Below are 18,359 nucleotides of genomic sequence, written 5' to 3'. Positions count from 1 at the left end.
CATCGTTATTACTACCGAGTAGGTCGGCAGTCGGATTAGCTAAGGCAGGTGTTAGGTTGCTAATAAATAGGACCCTAATATCGTTAGGGCACTCGCTAACATTAATGTATTTAATGTCCTCTTTCCTAGCGATTCTAAATCGCTACTTCTAGAGGCCTAGGTCTATAGCTATAGCGTAGTACTTAAGAATAGGGTTACTAATAACAATATCGGATAGGAGGCTGTCTATATCTACTGCGTAGGTAGTAAAGTCTAGTAGGCGCTTATTTCCGAGGTCGTCCTTTAGAGCTATAGGAACATAGTAGGCCCTATAGGTTAAGTGCCGAGCGTTATTAAACTAAGCAAGGGTTAGCAGGTCAGTTTTCGGCAGTTGTCGAAGGTCTAATTACTTAGCTAGGCGATAGCTAATAAGGGCGCTAACTAAATTTCCTAGATCTAGCATAACCTTAGTTTAATAGGTAGTACCCTTCGTATCCTATATAAGGCAGGAGCGTATTATAGCTAGCATAATGTCGATAGTCTTACGCCGTATAAGGCTAATAGTTAGTACGGCGCTTACTCTTTTTTCGACTAATTAAAAGAGCCGACTAGGGTAGCATTAGCGGCTAAAAGGTGTTTCCTATACTTAGCGGAAGTACGGTTAATTCGGGCCTAGTCCTTAGGTTTGTCGCATTAGTCTAGTAGATAGCTAGTGCTATTACAATTGAAGCACTTTAATCCGGTCGGGAGATTGTTGCTATAGCTGTTATTGCTACTATTGTTAGTCGAGCGGTTAGCATTATAGGGATACGAGCCCCTTCTACGGCCCCTATCGCGGCCTCCTCTATATAGCCGGCGGCTACGGCCTCTTCTACGATCGTTACTGTTCCTATTATTAGCATTGTTGTCCTAGTAGGAACCTTAGTTTCCTCCGCGGCTACGGTTGCTACGGTTACTAGCAGGTCGGATCCTTAATTCTAGCCGTTACTAAAGCTAAATAGCTCGTTCGGCTATTTCTACTTCGACTATAAATTAGATACGTATTAGATTAGCTTGTTCGAATACACGGCGACGGTCCAATTCGAGGATAAGCTCCTATCTAAGTTTTAGGCGTATCTCGGAGATCTATATAGAATTAGTCTTAGGCGGAAGGTCGTCTTTAAGGGTTTTTAAATAGGCTTTAAATAAGCGAGCCGATTAATCGGTCATCTATTTAGCTCGAAGATATAGGTCCTAAGCGTGATATTGCCTTAGTATAGGGTTTCTAAGGGTGTCTAGTATAATGGTTTTATAGGTTTGCTACTAAATAGTAGTCTAGTTATTAAGGGAGTCGAAATAATTATCCTATATACGCTTTAGGTCGCTATTAATGTACTACATAGCGTGTACGACTAAGGAATAGTCGTCTAGTAGCGCTCTTAGTGCGTTGCGCTAGTTAAGTTTATAGTTACGAATATAGTCGTTATACTGCTTCCGACTAGAGCTATTAAATACGGTATAGTCCTTAAGTTTAGCATCCTTCTTTTAGATAGGTAGTAAAGAAGGTCCTACTATTGGCTTAGTAGTAGTTATTAGAGACTCCTAGAGGCGGCGAATCTCGAGAAGATTATCCTTTAGCTATTGTTCTTAACGCAAGGCAGTAAGCCTGTTTTAGGTAGCTTCTTAAAGTCTCGCTACTAGTTAGGGACTAAAGGCTAGCTAGCTATATCGACGGTAAACAATATTGTTAAGAATGTCGTCGACAGGCAATTCTAGGTCGTTACCTAGAATTGTAGGTTCTTCTTTAGCAGGTCCTATAGTAGGCTCTTTAGTAGGAGGCACTTTAGTAGGTGCTCTAGTAGGTACTTTAGTAGGCACTATACTACTAGCATTGTCGTTGCTAGCGCTACTAGCGGCAGTACGGTTATTGTTTCGTAACGAGCCGGCTATTATAATAAGGGGTAACACTAATAATATATTGTTAGCCCCTAAGGTGCGGATATAGCGGAATTAGTAGATATTAGTCTAGTACGATTAACTTAGTATAATAGGCCGTATAGAAGGCCTTGCTTAATAATTGGTATAGTTGCTTCGATAGAATAGTACGTATAGGTCCCGTTCTTTAGGCGTAATATAGTTAGATTAGTCTTGTTCGTAGCTATACCGCTAAAAGCTTAAAATAAGGACTATCTAGCTACTACCCTTAAAGGGTGGATCGAATACTATATAAGAAGGGTCTATTAGTAGGTAGATAGGGTAGTAGTAGGTATAGGTAGTATTCGATAAGGAGCTAGGAGGAGAGGGAGGAAGGCAGGTAAGTTAGCCTATTACTAAGCGCTAAGCCCTGCCTAAGACACTAAGACCCTAGCTTTACTTAGCCTAGTTATATACTAATTACGTATAGCCTCTTTAGCCCTAATACTTAGATTCTATAACTTCTATTAGAGGTTTATTCTAAATTACTCCCGAATCGTTATACCGCTAACCGCCCTATTAAAAGGAGCTATAAATAGCCGAAAGCTAGGGTAGATCCTATAGGGCAAAAGCGAGAAGTAAGCGTTCCGCTAGCTAAAGGCTGCCTTTAGCTCGGCCTCGATATTGCGACACTATAATCCTACAAAGCCCCTACGTATCGAAACCAATGCCTCTACGTTTGCCTTAGTAGCCGAAAGCTAGGGTAGGTCCCGTAGGGCGAAAGCGAGGAGTAAGCGTTCCGCTAGCTAAAGGCTACCTTTAGCTTAGCCTCGATATTGCGATACTATAATCCTACGAAGCCCCTACGTATCGAAACCGATGCCTCTACGTTTGCCTTAGTAGGAATTATATTATAATAGAGCGAAGATAGGAATTAGTACCCTATTGCCTTCTAGTTACGAAAAATAGTCCTAGCCGAGACGAATTATAAGACCTATAACTAGGAGCTCCTAGCGGTTATCGAGTCCTTTAAGTATTAGCGCCTATACCTCGACGGCGCTTAGTATACGACCCGCGTAGTTATCGATTACGCTAATCTTAAAGGCTTTATAAAGATAAAGTAGCTTATCGGAAGGTAGGTAAGATAGGCAACCTTCCTTATATCTTTTAACTTTACTATTAAATATCGGGCTAGTAAGCGAAACCTAGCCGATACGCCTTTACGACGTAGCGACTACGAGAGCGAGTCGTAGGCGGTAAACAACCTTCTCCCTATATTATAGTCGAAACTAGCTCTATAGTTAAATCTGCCCGAGGATATCGAGCTAATTATAAAACGCATCTCTATTATATATATAGGGATGCGAGACGCTAGTATAGCGCTAGCGGAACGCAAGAGTTTTATTAGTAGTCCTATAAGAGTAGCGGCTACTATCGTTAGGAATAACGGGCCCTACTACGAGACACCTAATATAATCCTTAGTTTCGTACGTACTCTATAATAGCTAGAGCAAGCGAGAGGAGGAGGCTTATACGAGACAAGCTTACCGTCGGGTAGCTTAGCCTCGTTAAGTAGTTCTAACCTCCCGCCTAGCTATTCTCGTCGTAGTAACTTTATTTACTATAGCGATGCGCTATATATCTCTAAGGACTACGCCTTACGTACGCAACTAATATGTATATACTACGACGACCTTTTAGCTAGACACTTTAGTATAGCTAAGACTATAGACCTAATACGCCGAAAGTACTTCTAGCTAAAGATAGCCGAGGACATTACGGCCTATATTCGTACTTATAGAATTTGTTAATAGTCGAAGGCAAAGCGCTATCGCCTATATAGCGAGCTCGCTACGCTGCCTATACTAACCCGACTATAGCAAGAATTAACGATAGACTTTATTACTAATCTCCCGCCGAGCAAGCTCGGTGCCTATATATATACTACGATCCTCGTAATAGTCGACCGCTATACGAAAATAAGCCTTTTTATCCTAACGACGAAGAAGTATATAGTAGTAGAACTCGCGGATATCCTTTAAAAGGAGGTAATTAGGCGTTTTAGAGTGCTATCGGGCATTATTAGCGATTGTAGATCGCTTTTTACTAGCTAGTTTTAGAGCGACTTCTGCTTCGAAGCGTATATAAAGCGCAGGCTTAGTATAGCCTTCTATCCTTAGACTAATAGGCAAACCGAACGCGCGAACTAGACCCTTAAGTAATACCTACGATGCTATTGCTCTAAGAATTAGGATAAGTAGGCTAAACTATTGCCTTAGGCGGAGTTTGCCTATAATAATAGCGTTTATTCTACGTTACGTATAAGCCCCTTTAAGATACTCTACGGCTTCAACCCTAATTTAATGCTAAGCGTAAATAAGCTGCTAGCTCGGGACGAGCTAACTAAGGGAAGGGCACTAGTAGCTATTAACGCTACGGAGCGACTACGACAAGTATATAAAACGCTTACGAAACGCTAGTAGAAAGCAGTAGAATACTAGGCTAAGCAATACAATGCATACTATACTACTAAGATACATAGTATAGGTAACTTAGTCTTACTATCGATAAAGAACATTAGCTTAGATGTCCTAAAGAAGAAACTTAGCCTAAAGTATATAGGGCCTTTCCGTATTATTAACGTAGTTAGAGCGTAGGCGTACCGCCTAGCACTGCCGTTAAGCACGAAGATCTATAATGTTTTCTATGTTTCCCTTCTCGAGCCTTAGTATAGGCGCGATAGCGAGGAGTATAAGATAAGCATACCCGTCGCTAAAGGTAATAAGTAGTAGGTAGAAACAATCGTAGTAAAGAAGATAAAGAAGCGGAAGGCGTACTACCTTACTAAGCAGCGAAGTTAGCCTAAAGAATACAACACTTAGGAGCTAGCTATTTATATTAAAGATTCTATAGCGTTAGACGAGTTCGAAGCTTAAGCGAAGCGTAAGCGCAGGCAGTAATTAAAACCAAAGAAAATAAAACTTAAGAAAAATAGTAGACACGTGCTCGTTTCGCTACTAAAAAAAGGCCTATTAGCCTAGTATATATAAAGAAGGCGCCGTATAGGCGCGCCGACGGCGGGCCGCCTACTCTACTTATCCTTAGACTCCTCCTCTTCGTCCTCGGCCTTAATACCTATAGCGATATCGATAGTAGCGATAGCGTTAGCGCCGACGCGCTAAGCGAGGTTCTAGTATAGTTAGTATATAAAGCGTAGGTAAGACGAGGCTATAGGAAAAAACTATACCTAACGACCGATCTTTACTAAGCTAGCTAAGTTAGTGCTAATGTTTTCGAGGGCACTAAGGAGGTTAACGTCCGTAAGGGACCCGCTAGCGGCCCCCTTGCGAGCTAGGGCTTTGCCGCCTAGGGTTACTTTATTCTTATTAATATAGAAGGTATCGAGCGTAGATAGGATAACTAATATCGAGGTTAGTATACGAAGCGTAAGTAGAGCGTATAAGAAACCTACGTACGACTATAGCGTCTAAGTTAGCCTCGTCCACGTGTCACCCCTCGTTAGACTCCTCGACGGAGTCGTAGCCGTCTAGATCGTAAAGGTCGCGCATAGCGTATATAGCGCGAATGCGCGCTAGTAGCGCTACGAGCGCGTATACTATAATAGGAGTATAGGTATAATAGCTGCTATAGCAGCGATTATAGTTACGCTTAGTAGTAGGGTCTATATTGCCGCCTATATAGAGCTTAGATAGGTCGTCTAAAGCGAGTTAGTTGCAAAGCGCGTATACGTAGCAAAGGGCGAGAAAACGTACCGTTAGCTATTATATGCCTAAAGTAACGAGTATAGCCCTCTAAGACTTTTAGTAGGCGCTAGGCAGGCGTAGTAGGTATCGAGGGCGGTACGCCTATAGCGCGCTTACCTAAGGTACGCGAAGGGGTAGACATACTAGTAATGTTTTTTTAGATAGATATTTAAAAAAGAAAAATCTTTAAGTAATACTAGAAGGGCGTAAGGGTAGAGTAGGCGGGGCGTAGGCGTATAGTATTCGGAGCGCTTAGAAAAAGAAGAAGTTTTTAAGCGGGCTTCGAATGCTTTAAATACTCGCCTCGCTTTCGGATAGCTTGCGTTCTCGCGTAGCTACCGCGTTCTTAGAAATTTAGGCAACCTCTAGTTAGTACTAGAAGTAGCCGCGCTTTAAATCTATAAATAAACAAGCAACTACGAGGTAAATTATAACGTGCCTAGCAACTATAGCCTAGCGACAAGTACGTATAAGACGCGCAAGTATAGCGTAGAGTATAAGAAATAGTATAATTTACTATATTACCCTATAGCTAGGATAGCTATACTAGGGAAAGGAGATAATTATAAGAACCTAAGTAAGTAAAGTCTCCTATTATGCCTTAGCAAGCCTATATAACAATTATATAATATTATTACGTATACTGCGGTGCTGTCTCGCTAGCGTAAAGCCTACTTAGCGTATACGCGGAAAAGCTCGGTCGCTCGTACGGATATACTCGGTTACTAGCTTAGTATATATACTATTTGTACGTAGCCTAGTTAATAGTAAACACTCTGCCCTATTCTAAAAAAGGTACGGTTTAGTTCTACTTTCTACTACGGCGATTAGTAGAGGGTGTTCTATACGTTGCTATATACCTATTTTCTTATAGTACTTTAAACTCCGCCCTTTTAATAACTATTACCTTACTTCGAGAGCCTTCTTTAGTAGTAGCTACTACTAGCGACTCCTTAACCTCCTTCTTCTATAGAAGGTTTACGTCTACTCTTAAGTCCCTTACTACCTTTACGAGGCGGTTAACCTTTACTATAAGTAGACTAATATTAAACTACTTCTTAAGTAGACTCGGCGGTTTAATTAGTACTAGAAGTATCTTTTTACTAAGCTTATAGCGACTTAGTCGACGGCGTATATAAGATAGCCGAAACTTAGTTAGTAGCTAATTAGTTATTAGAAGGTCTTAATCTATAGTCTATATAGTCTATATATCTATCTTAATAGTATACTTAGCGCTTCTATTATATACCTTCTTCTATACCTTCTATACCTTTACTTAGTAGAGTTTAGACTATAGAACCTTTACTAGCGACGACTCGTAAGAGTGTCGGCTTCTTAACCTTAAGCTCTACTACGGCTAAATCCGAGCTCTAATTGGACACGATCGCTATTCGAGGGGCGATACAGTTTTATATAGGGCTACACCGGATTTAGCATAGAAAGTGGAACCTAACAAGGGGATTGCTAGGGTAGGTGTTCGACGGACTTAACCACGGAGGCGGTTAAGGGGATAGAGCGGGAACCGTCTTACGCAACGAGGTCGTCCTCGCGGGGCAGAAAAGAATGGAAGAACGGATCGTCGATCGCCGTCGCTCGACGTACCATCTTGTCCCTCTCCTGAAGGAAACCTACCGGACTACAGCATGATTGAAAGCAATGCATACATCGCCTTGTTGTTGGAAGTGGCGGTCGGTCACATTGGATCACAGGGCCAAAGGTGACTCGAATGGCAAGAGCAGGGAAACAAGTGTCAATCATGAGGCTTGGGCTGCGATACATGCAAAACCTATATACACACGAATAGACTGCGGGTATGTTATGCCCTTGCTGCCAGTGATTGAGCGTCATCTGCTCGTGGATGTGGTGGCGTTACTATATGTCTGCACTGATTATTGTGTCGGGCATCTGATCGAAAGGCTGATGGACCATGAAGGAGTGCACACCTAAGTAAAGAATAATGGCGGTGGTCATAGAGCAGAATTCTCATTAGTGTTGGCATGCAACTGCCGCTTCCAATCAAACTGCAGTAATAAGAATCCGAATCTGGCTACCTTGTAATTGATCTAGTCTGAGTGTTGCGCAGGGCCACCAAATGGGTAAGAAACAACGAACGGTTCAGGCATTATACCAAGCTGTAGGTGGACGTGGGTGAGGGCGAAGGGAAGGCTCGATTCGTTTGGCGGAAGATTGCATGGATCGGGAAGTGGGCGGGATCTCATCGTGGACTCTGGAGACAGCACTCGCATGCTCCCTCTCCCTCTCCCTCTCCCTCTCCCTCTCCCTCTCCAGTCTCGCAGTGAAAATTGTACAACATGCTCTACAACGCAAATGTTCCCTCTGTGCCAGATTCGGCAGTCTAGATGCGACGGCTGCACGTTCCAGTACCCACACATGGTATCTCCCTGCTTCGAATCGATCGCGATGTCTTCATCAACGTTGCAGCTCAGATCAGAGCTTCCGTGCTACACCTCAGGGACAAGTGTAAGAGATGGCACGTGAGAAGGCGAAAGGCGACAGACCGGAGCCCAGTGAGCGCATGAGTGCTCGCGCCCTCGCGCCATCGCGCCTGCAGAAGATGGTAGAGATAGCTGGCAGTAATTATTATTGCCTCATCAGATTGGAAGCCACAGTGCCATATCGAGGCAATGGCAGAGTCTTGGAGGCGGCGCCCCTTCCCAATGTCCCAGCTCTCCTTCCGTTCTAGGCCTATTGGCTCCGTTCTCGTGCGCACCATGGAACGTAACCAGAAATGATATCATGTTTCCGCAAAACTTGGCCAGCAGACCGCAGACCAATGACGCATCTGCAAAAAAGCCGCGAACAAAGCTGGCCTTCTGACCAAATGTGAGGCGTCAGTGAAGTGTGGCGCCTGCTCCACCGGAGGCACGTGCATGCCTGTGACGCTGGCATGACGTGCGTGCATGCCTTCTGCGACGCAAACAGCTACCGGCTGCCCAAGCAACTGTTATAAGAAGTCTTCACACCTCTTCTTCTACCTCAGTCACCGACAAAGACACACACCCCAAGACACTCAAGCAACCTCACACCAACCCAAACCACACCAACCCAACCTCACACCAAACCAACCCAACCACCAACATGTCTGCACCAAACGCTGACAAGCCAAACGAGGGCATCGTCGGCCAGCTCGGCAACTCCATCCAGAACGCCGCCAACTACGTCTCTGAGACTGTCCAGGGCAAGTCCAAGGAGGCCAGCAAGGAGGCCAACAAGGAGCAGGCCAAGGGCAACACACCAAACAACACCATCGGCGACCGCATCTCTGGTGCCGCCGGTGCCGTTGGCGACAAGCTCGACCAGACCAAGCATGAGACTTCTGCTAAGGCAAACAAGGAGTCCATCTAAGGGCGTGCAATTGAGTACACCTGAGCATGGAACCTGAGCATGGAATGACATGAGTATGTCCATTCTTGCCACAAAGCCTGCTGTACCAGATCTAACATCCATCCCAGCCTTTGTCACGATGGGATTATGAGTTTTACGGCAGACTTCTTTCCGTCCTAGGAGACGACGAGTTGTTAAATACCCCAGAATCAAATTGCTTCCTGTGAATTATTCAGCTGTGCCAATCTGTTCCATTCTTCTCATGCTCGTGTTCGCCCATTTGACCACGTTTGCTCGCCATCACCTTCACCAAGTCATACTGATCGATGTTGCCCCTCCACTCCCATTACCCCTCCACCCCCACCACCCTGCCGATCATCACATGCTCTCCTGCGTCACAATGATCTCCACGAAGGATCCAATGTGGGTACAGCAGGTCACTAGTGCCTGATCGCGGGTTGTAACGGAGGGATGGTGCCACATCAATTGGACCACAACTCTCCAACGCAGTAACCACATCGTCGATGTTTTGCAACCCACCCGCCTACCAGCGCGAGAAGCCAACTACTGACCATAGACGTGGAAGAGCTGGACAGAAAACATCATGAAGACGACGATCATCTATCGCTCGCGCCGGGAAGCCTACGCCCTGTCCCTCGGAAGTATTTTTGAGAGCATGCCAGATGCATAAGCCTAATCTTGCCGAGTCGCCATGCAGTAACGCTCGGGAACGTACTCGCAACAAGGCAAAAACTGCACGTGTAGCAGCAGCTACATGTATATTCTATAGCCGAAGCCCATGGTCCAGCCCTTTCCACTTCCCCCCGACTCAGACAAATCTCAAAGTCCGCATCTTTCACCGCCTCAACACGGTGTGCGATCGTAATTCTTGTTATCCCCTGCCATTCCCGCTTCAAGATCTCCTGGACTCGACTCCCACTCTCCGCGTCCAGCGACGCAGTAGCCTCATCCATCAAGTCCACAGTGAGAGGACGATGCGCGAATTTGGTGTAGGCAAAAAAGGCGAGGACTGGCAGAAGCGAGCTGGACAAAACGTTGATGAATCGGTTCGTTGCTTGTAGGAGTGCGAATTTCAGCCGCGCGAAAAGTTCTTTGCTTCGCGCTGATTGTACTTGTTCTAGCCAGTGGTTTTGCCAGTTGTACCAACGCAAATGTCGAATGCTTTCTAGAAATGGAGATGATTGCTGGAGTTGTTCGTCGGTAGCCAATTTCCTCTGGCGCTCGTACTGAACTAAAGTCCTTATCAGTAGGGCGCTCCCGACCTGGGAGACGACGAGGGATAGGATGCCTAGGTAGCAAGCTGGCCCAAGAAGCTGCCAGACCAAGGCTGCGGCAATAACAATGCCGATGGGCGCCTTGAGGAGTTGATCAAACTCCCAGAAGCGTTGCGAGATTGCATACGCGTCTCCTCTGAAAGGATTCAGGATCTTTCCGGGAGTTGTAACCCGGTGAGGCTTGCGATCTTCTGCCAGCAAGTGACGTCCGAAAATTCTGCCAAACCTGCTCCACTCCGTCGGAATAGACACCCTCTGCGGTTGACCGGACAAGTTGGCGACTGGTTGTCGCGCAGTAGAACCAATTGTACTCTTCCTGGACAGCGCTTTTCCAAAAATCATCATGGTACACACACATCGACTTCTCTCATAGCATCTCCAGCCATACCATGCATGAATGATTTCCATTTGCGTATTCGCGAACTGCACACCTAATGTGATCGGTGCGTAGGTCAAGATCACACCTTTGCGAGATGGAGAAGTGTCCATTGATCGAAGAATTTCCTTGAGGAGCAATGGCAGCATGGCCTCTATAAACATGTCGTCAGTGTATCGTACATTCGCCATTTGTATGCTTGCTTATACAAGACCGTCACGACTTACCGCAAGCTAATTCAAACATTGCGAGCATGCCTATAACGACTAAATCGACGGCATTGGATTGACAGAGGCGGCTCAAGACGGAACCCCTGAATTCTTTGAACTTTTCGCATACTCGCGAGCACTCGAGACCCAATACAGGCTGCTGCCACACATACGATTCATCCAGACGGCCACATCTCCCAAGAGAAATGATGGGATTCATCCAAGATACAGTGAGAAATTGGATCATGGTCAGGTTCTCCTCCGGACCGCGCAGAGATTTGCCGGGGTCTGTTCCTAGTGATGATGATTCCTTGTCAAGCAGTGGGGACGGAGGGTAAGGCATAAGAAGCATACCAAGGAGAGACATCCCGCTTGCTACACCTGAAATTCCATGGCAATACCGAACAGTGTCGCTCGTCAGTGTGGGCGTTACGCAGAATGCCACGTGGATAAACAACGCAGTTATGTAGGATAGGAGAAGGTTCGTTGGGCATGTACGCGGTCGTTTCGCAGCAAGAATGAGCACGAGGAGAATCTAAGAACAGCATCAGCGCGAATTCCACAGAAGATCGTAGGTGAGCTCCGGACATACCCAGGACACGAGAGTGGGGAGTGTTGTAAGACCAGGTTGAAGGGTCAAAGAAGCTACCTGAGTTGTTGTTCCAACAATCGACAGAATGCCAAGCAGAATGGCCCAGAAGCAGTGAGGTTGAGAAGGATGTTGTCGAGGTCTTTCGCAATCTATCAGTGCATGCTCGCGTGCTGAATCTCTGGACCAAGTCGGAGTGCCATGGCGAAGGAGTTTCTCTAGAATCATATAACTGGCGAGAATTCCAACCAGCGCGGCGTGGATGTATGGTAATAGGCCTAAGGCACATTTGGAAAGTACTGCATGATCTGGGTCCTATGACAAGAGTTAGCGCTTGCTAACATGCTGCCTAACCCAATAAGAACGGCACGAGGCGCTGATATAAGCTCTGAGAGATGCCGAATTTGAGAAGCTAGAAAAATGTTCATTTTGAGTCCAGAAGCAGAGTGGAAGTGATGGTGGCAAATGCCTTGTACGATACATGCAACCGCTTGGGGCGCATGACCGGGCTACTCACCTGCTTTCATTTCATTTGCCACGACCCTTGCCCCGACAGCATCCCTACAGGTGCCGTTTTAGTGCATGAGCGGCGCATCTATACTCAGTTGTACAATTTCACCCACCGCTGTCCCGCACCAAGCCAAACAGTAACCCGATCCTTGATGAGGCGGTCCGCGATCTTGCGTTTGGTTCACTGCGCAACCGAACCGCTGCTGCTATACAAAATGACGCCCATCACTGCCCGTTCTTGTGGTATGTGATGAGGCTAAATGTATATTGTGCTTGCTGTAAGTGGCCGATCCAGACAAGTGATTGGCAAACGTTGTGACATCTCCTCAACGAGGGTCGTTAAGCGCGCCAGTAGACATCTATCCGCAAAGCACCCGCCAAAAAGCTGGCTGTAAAACTTGCTCCAGTCGGGACCTGCAGCACTGCCTGGCGGCTCGTCTTCTGGGCCAGCAAAGTCATGAGCAGAGACAGGTTAACCGCTTGGCCTTGTACTACCGTGCGTTGGCAGAGAGTTGGCATTCCTGAGCGTCATGGTGCAAGGCCCAGATGTATTCGACGTCTGGCGTGCGATGGAATCCACATCAGACGCGCTCGTTTGCCGAACTGAATGATGTGCATTGATCGTTGCTTGATGCTGCGCCTGCTGCATTTGTGGATGGTGCATAAGACTCGGGCGCGCCCTCGTTGATGATGTAGCCCAGCGTCAGTCGATCATTCTTGCCGTCTCGAGATCCAGTAGAGCATTGCACCATTCTAGAGCCCGATGACGATTCGGAATCAGCTCTGGAGTGGGTGCTGGGTCCAGTAACCGAACCTTCGGAGACTGGAGACGTGACGCTGCTAGGGGAGCCGGTCGAAGTGTTCGACATCAAGGCCTGCGCGCTGCTGCGGAGCTGTCGCAGGCTTTCGATAGATTGAACCTCGGACGGCGTCGCGGGTGACGCGATCGAAGGAATACTTGTTCCCGAGCGAATGCGCTGCAAGGTGATGAGTGCTTGCTGCTCGGTCCCTGATCGAAGAAGGTTCAAGATCGATAAAAGGTTGCCGTGTTGCTCTTCGCGTTCTTGCCAGACCCTGCGCAGTGCTTCGTTGCGACTCTCTTCTGGTTCTGTGCTGTAGACGCAAGGTTGTCGTCTGTGCTCGCAGCGCCCGCAAGCCGGTCTTACACCGTCGCACTACGAACTGGTCAGTGAACCATTCACATGCTAATCGTGTCGCATTGGCCGTCCTGCCTTTGTCTTTCGAAGCCTACACTCCTCACAAGCAGCTCTCACTGTCACTCTCTTCTGGCGTGCTTCATTGCCTGATGGCATTCCGAGGCTCAATTCTGTTAGTCATATGACTTTGTTCGGGAGAGCTGCCACTTCGAATGATTCCGTGCTTCCAGTGAATTTATATTTGACATAATAGCGCCCTCGTCTTCGTCTGTCAGTCTTCGTCCCTTGGTATTTCGGCGCCATTCCCGGAGTAGGCCGAAAAAGCTGGGCCCGCCTGCTTGTATCCGACTGGCGGACGTCCAGCCGGGCACAGAATCAAGATGCAGATGATAATGACGATGCATATGTGATGATGAAGTGCTCGAGAAGGGCCCGTTTTTCTAGAGCCGCCACGGATGGAGCCGCCGGCCGTGTGCATATGTAGAAGGGATCGGCAGCGGGCGCCAAGCCGAACCTTTTGGACCCTTGAAGGTGATGTGGTAGTGATGCTGCTCGTCTCCGAATGCAGCCATCTGCATATTTGCTGTGGATTCGATACTGTGGTCGGCCAGCGGTGTTCTGCAAACATCTTTGCAGATCTCATGCCTCGGAAATCCTCGCCTGGCCGTGGAGGAGCATGTAGACTTGCATGTGGCCACTGGCCAGGCTCTTCGTCCTTGTCTACGGCAACATTCGCCCCGACATGCGGTATCCTTCTTTCTGCAAGTACATGGCTGGTCTGGGCAGACAAGGGAGGCCGAGTGGTGCTCGGTAGCAGCGAGCAGGAGAGTCATCAACACCAAAAAAAGAATGTGAGAAGACTTGATGTGACGTCTTCGTGCTTCTTCTACGTTGCCGCGACAGGACTGCTCCCATTAATCGTCTGGGAACTCGTCCTTGATGTTTGACACGAAGATGTTGTGCTCGGCATCCCATCTTTTGAAATAGCGACCGGCCAGCCTCAGTAGCTCTTCGCTCGGCTTTTCGCCCACTTTGCACACTTCGATGTTCTCCTCCGCAACGTAGCGGGTGCTCTTGTCGTTGGCCCTAATGGTATAGTCAGCAGGGTATACGCATAAGACCGTGTAGTAGGCCTTGCGAGGAGGCGACTTTGGCGAGCCGTACACTGCATTGTAGAAAGGCTGCTCTCTGCCTCGCGGTAGATCATCGACTCGCATCTGCTCGATCCATCTTTGTTCCGCTGTGCAGCGCATGTTCCACCCAATGATAACGCCCTCATACCCGTACCTCTTGTGTCTGAAGTGGTGCCCAATTTTGTACGCGACATTCTCCGTACTCTTATCTCGTGGCGATGGAGCTTTCTTGTTTTGGTCTGCTTTACGCGCTGTCGTGATTAGGTGTAGAAGAATAGTGTGTTCGCGCTCTCCCTCAAACATGGAAGGAATGTGCTTCTCCACCAAGTTGATGTCTTCCGGATAGTGCTTTTGGAAGTGCTCGATGAGGTACGGCAGACATTGCCGTCGTCTGTGAAGGTCAGAGGCAGCGTTGGAACTACCGAGCACAAGCATGGACCAAAGCATGCTGTACCATGCGGCTTCGATGTCTGGACCTCGGTTACGAGACGATGTATTACGTTGGCGCTCTCGAGCCTCTTGTACGGAGGTCATGATGTTGCGCCCGGTGCGAAGCGCCATCTCAATAGTCGAACTGGCGCCTAAATGATGCATGTGTTGTGTGCTTGGCACACCCATCTGCAAGAGTCGCAGGCGCAGTTGATCCTGGGATACTTCTTCATCCGTTCGCCATGGGTCCATGTGCATCAGCTCTGGCTCAGCATCTTGGACGAAGAGCTTGTGCTTTCCATCAAGGGTGAGATTCTGTGGAGCTTCGATGACTGCATGAACATGCTGCGGATAATTGGAAGGTCTGGCATTGACCTCGAGCCGGCGCGCGACAGCGCAGTAGATGGCCACGGATTGCAAAGGCAGGGATGTGTGAGGCTCTTCGAAAAGAGCCCAAGACAGAAAGTTGTTTCGCAATGCGTGATAGTCTTCTTGGTTCGTATTGCCTACCAGATTTTCGGATCTTAAGTATCTTGCAATGCATAGTGCCTTCATTCGAATGGAGAGGTCGTCGAACTCGGGATCCGCGTCGCGGATGCATTGCGCCAGGCGATCCAGTTCGCGATCAATATCGCTTAGATCGCCTTTTTTATCGCTGAGCACGAACAGGTCGTAGGAGCCCAATACTTCTTCTAATTGCACCATCTGCCTATCATGTAGCCTTTGCCACTTTTCTAGAGCTGTAGTACGATGGATCTGCCCAAGTACGGCATCCGCGAAGTACCGTCTGCAGAGTACGTCTTCGGCATCGTCTGAAGTCTGATCACGCTGAGCCATCATAAGGTCTTTGATATCGTATCCATGTTGGGCTATTGTCTCCATTCGTTCATAGCGAAACTGCTGCGTGGTGAGCAGTTCGTTGAAGGTTTGTACGACTTCATGATCGATTTTCGACCTCTCGTAGTACAGCTGTTGCCATTTCGTCTGCGCTGGTGGCGCATCTAGCCTTTCTGCTAGTCCATGATGGCTCTCCCAATATTTCCACCGCTCTATGCAATGTCTTCTCCATACAAGTGGTTCATAGGTGATCTTGTTGCTCCGCTTGGATACTTTGCCGAAGGCTACGGTCTCGTCGGGTGGTAGATATGCGACAATGAGCTGAAGGAGCTCATCCGGCAAGCTGAATATTGGCGGTACCGTCGTAAGCGCTGAGTTGGTCGCCATGGCGGAGGTGGGCGTGAATCATGTCGCGATGTGATGATTTGGACGTGTCAATCGCAGAGGTCAGCACGGTCATGACGCCACCATTCGACTTTCGCCGCGTGCCGACATCCGCCGAGCCGATTCAGCTTCTCCGAACGACAACAACACTGAAGCAGACTGCTCGACCCTTTTCGTGTTTGACAAGACTACCATAGCAATCACGCCCTGATGCGAACGGATATTCGAGAGACTGCTACATGAAGACAAAGTTCTCCTACGCGCGGACGACTTCAAATCGCGTCTGCTATATATCGGGACGAGCTCTCCACGCGCCTGGAGAATGCTTGGCAGGCAAAACGTGTCTAGCCATAGTAATACCACCCCTGCCAGCTCATTCCTGCAATCCCAATCTAGAAGTCTTGCCCAATCACCAAATGAGAGCAGCCCAACCAGATATATCTGACGGTCTTCATCTGGCGATTTTGGAAGGTCCTGCTTCTAGCCTCGATTCGAGATGCTTCGCCATAACGGCATCTTGAAGACCACTAGCCTGATCCTAAACTATGCTGCTGAGAGCCTACATAGTAATGGAATGTGGTACATGAAGCACAATGAGCTCTACAGCTTTGCGATCAACCTGGTAAAGTATCGAAGATATCGCGCTTTGCTTCTCTAACCCTCTTGCATCATTCGACCGCAGCACGGCTCTCGAGCTCGTCTTTACAAGTCAACCGCTATACTACCAGCACGTTGTTGCAGTGTGGCCCTCTTGTGTATACTCCACTTTCTTCTACTCTTGTTGTGACTGACATCGGGACGCCTTGGGCAGGAGCAGCAGGTTGAGCAATTGAGGTTTATGATCGAACGTCAGTCGGAAGGGAGATGACGTTACTACCTGACGTTTGAAGTGTATGCTGTGTTTCAGAAATTGTAGGAGGATTCGTGTCTTCGTTCCCAGGATACACAAGACCACAAATGGTCACGCTGCTTGGGACCATTCAACTTACCGCTCGGCGTGTTCGACCAAGGAAGCAACGAATACTGGATAAGTCTTGCCTAAAAATTTCTGATTCACATCAAATGAATTCACTTCGTTCATTTCCCCTGCGCTCACACTCAAAACCGGCTTTCACGAGATGTGGTTTCGCGTGCCATGTGAATCTTGGCGGCCGCGCGTCACTCCGCACTCAGCGACGCGACTTGAAGTGAACTGGCATCATAACATGACCATCCGCGCGACTTCATTCTCAGCATCTGCACAATATACAGACCGATTCCCGCCAACTCGACACCGCAATTGCCCCAGAGACTCAAGCCAAGATGCACACGACGCCTCGAGACGCAGCGCAAGACCCATGCTGGTTCCTCGACAGCCTGCCCGCCGAACTACGTAACGAAATCTACGAGCTCGTCTTCAACCCAAATCTCCAAAAGTCTCGCATCAATTTGTTTAAAGCAAACCCACCAGAAAAGTCGCTGCTCCTGTCCTGCAAGCAGATTTACAGTGAGGCCAAAGTCATGCATCGGGACGCACACCGGAAATACTGGAAGAAAAACGACTTCTTCATTGACTCTGTCGGAGCTGCCGCGTACAATGTGGAGCTTACACATATCCACGCCAGAGACGTCGACCAGATCACGAAGCTCCACGTCATCCAGGACGAAGCGGGCTACGTCGGCGAAGCTGAAGTCAGAACTATCAGCTACACTCTTGATGGCCAGCATTGGAATGTAAGACATCACGATGGCACTGGAGGTACGTATAAATTCTGCGTCTCGATTATTCTGCCAGCATACCCGCGTGGTCTCCGCTTCGATTATTACCACGATCAGTCGGAACGTGTGCCATCGGCCCCAACCGCGCCTCTACATCTACATCTGATGTGTCTCTTCGCGAAGACCAAGAAGTGTCAATATGCGTTCGTGGAGGATAAGTTGCCTGTCTGGGGACGATTGAGTAAGGAATTTGTGCCTCCTGAGCGGCCACAGAGTGAGTGTAGCGACTGCTATTTTGCTTGTATTCGATGCTGATTCTTCTTCTACAGTGCCACCGACGCCTGAATTCATCCGAAGAGCATTGAAGATCGAATGAGTGGCGCCTAGGCCGAGTATGTGAAGTTGCATCTGAGATGGGAGCGAAATGAGGATGCCTTGATGGGAGCTTGGAATTGGATGGTCAAAACCTCGTCCGCGTAATTCTGCTACTAGCTCATCTGAGTATGCCGCTTCGTAGATGCGTAGCCTGAGCTCGGGCGGCAAGCCGAGAAAGGAAGCTTGTGGTGTGCAACCGGCTCCGGCGTGCATTTTCCGGATCCGTAGGAAAGGTGACCGTAGCTGGTCCTTCGCTGTGAAGCAGTGGTGTAGGACGTGAGGTGTTGCTGAGTGGCAGAAAAGCCTGCATCGATGATTGGTACAGGGGCAGCCGGCGCCAGCTCATGTCGCAGGAGGCGGGGAACTGACGGTTAGCTTCCAGATTG

At 48.0% G+C, this 18,359-nt stretch overlaps 4 protein-coding genes across 4 annotated transcripts; 2 read left to right on the top strand and 2 right to left on the bottom strand.

Annotated features, from left to right (window-relative positions):
* Positions 1-8,647: 8,647 nt before the first annotated feature.
* Positions 8,648-9,211, top strand: MYCFIDRAFT_168518 (uncharacterized protein). Its single transcript, XM_007933498.1, has 2 exons — positions 8,648-9,055; positions 9,110-9,211. The coding sequence occupies exon 1, from the start codon at positions 8,736-8,738 to the stop codon at positions 9,000-9,002; it is 267 nt and encodes an 88-aa protein (XP_007931689.1). The 5' UTR covers positions 8,648-8,735; the 3' UTR covers positions 9,003-9,055; positions 9,110-9,211.
* A 314-nt stretch (positions 9,212-9,525) lies between these two features.
* MYCFIDRAFT_217191 (putative ABC transporter) lies at positions 9,526-11,204 on the bottom strand (the record flags this gene model as incomplete). Its single annotated transcript, XM_007933705.1, has 3 exons — positions 9,526-9,734; positions 9,817-10,806; positions 10,880-11,204. The coding sequence occupies 3 exons, from the start codon at positions 11,202-11,204 to the stop codon at positions 9,526-9,528; spliced, it is 1,524 nt and encodes a 507-aa protein (XP_007931896.1).
* A 2,827-nt stretch (positions 11,205-14,031) lies between these two features.
* MYCFIDRAFT_33434 (uncharacterized protein) lies at positions 14,032-15,903 on the bottom strand (the record flags this gene model as incomplete). The annotated part of the gene is made up of 2 exons (XM_007933036.1): positions 14,032-14,203; positions 14,282-15,903. 2 exons carry the CDS (start codon positions 15,901-15,903, stop codon positions 14,032-14,034), a joined length of 1,794 nt encoding a protein of 597 aa, XP_007931227.1.
* Positions 15,904-17,202: 1,299 nt separating this feature from the next.
* On the top strand, positions 17,203-17,974 carry MYCFIDRAFT_79195 (uncharacterized protein; the record flags this gene model as incomplete). Its single annotated transcript, XM_007933497.1, has 2 exons — positions 17,203-17,872; positions 17,928-17,974. 2 exons carry the CDS (start codon positions 17,203-17,205, stop codon positions 17,972-17,974), a joined length of 717 nt encoding a protein of 238 aa, XP_007931688.1.
* Positions 17,975-18,359: the final 385 nt, after the last annotated feature.

The sequence above is a fragment of the Pseudocercospora fijiensis genome, assembly GCF_000340215.1.
Source record: "Pseudocercospora fijiensis CIRAD86 unplaced genomic scaffold MYCFIscaffold_10, whole genome shotgun sequence".
NCBI classification, from domain to species: Eukaryota; Fungi; Ascomycota; class Dothideomycetes; order Mycosphaerellales; family Mycosphaerellaceae; genus Pseudocercospora; species Pseudocercospora fijiensis.
Note: the sequence above shows the minus strand (reverse complement) of the source record. Positions and strands in the feature narration are given on the sequence as shown.

Excerpts from the sequence above, each read along its gene's own strand:
- MYCFIDRAFT_168518 (XM_007933498.1), top strand. The coding sequence starts at position 8,736 with ATGTCTGCACCAAACGCTGACAAGCCAAACGAGGGCATCGTCGGCCAG.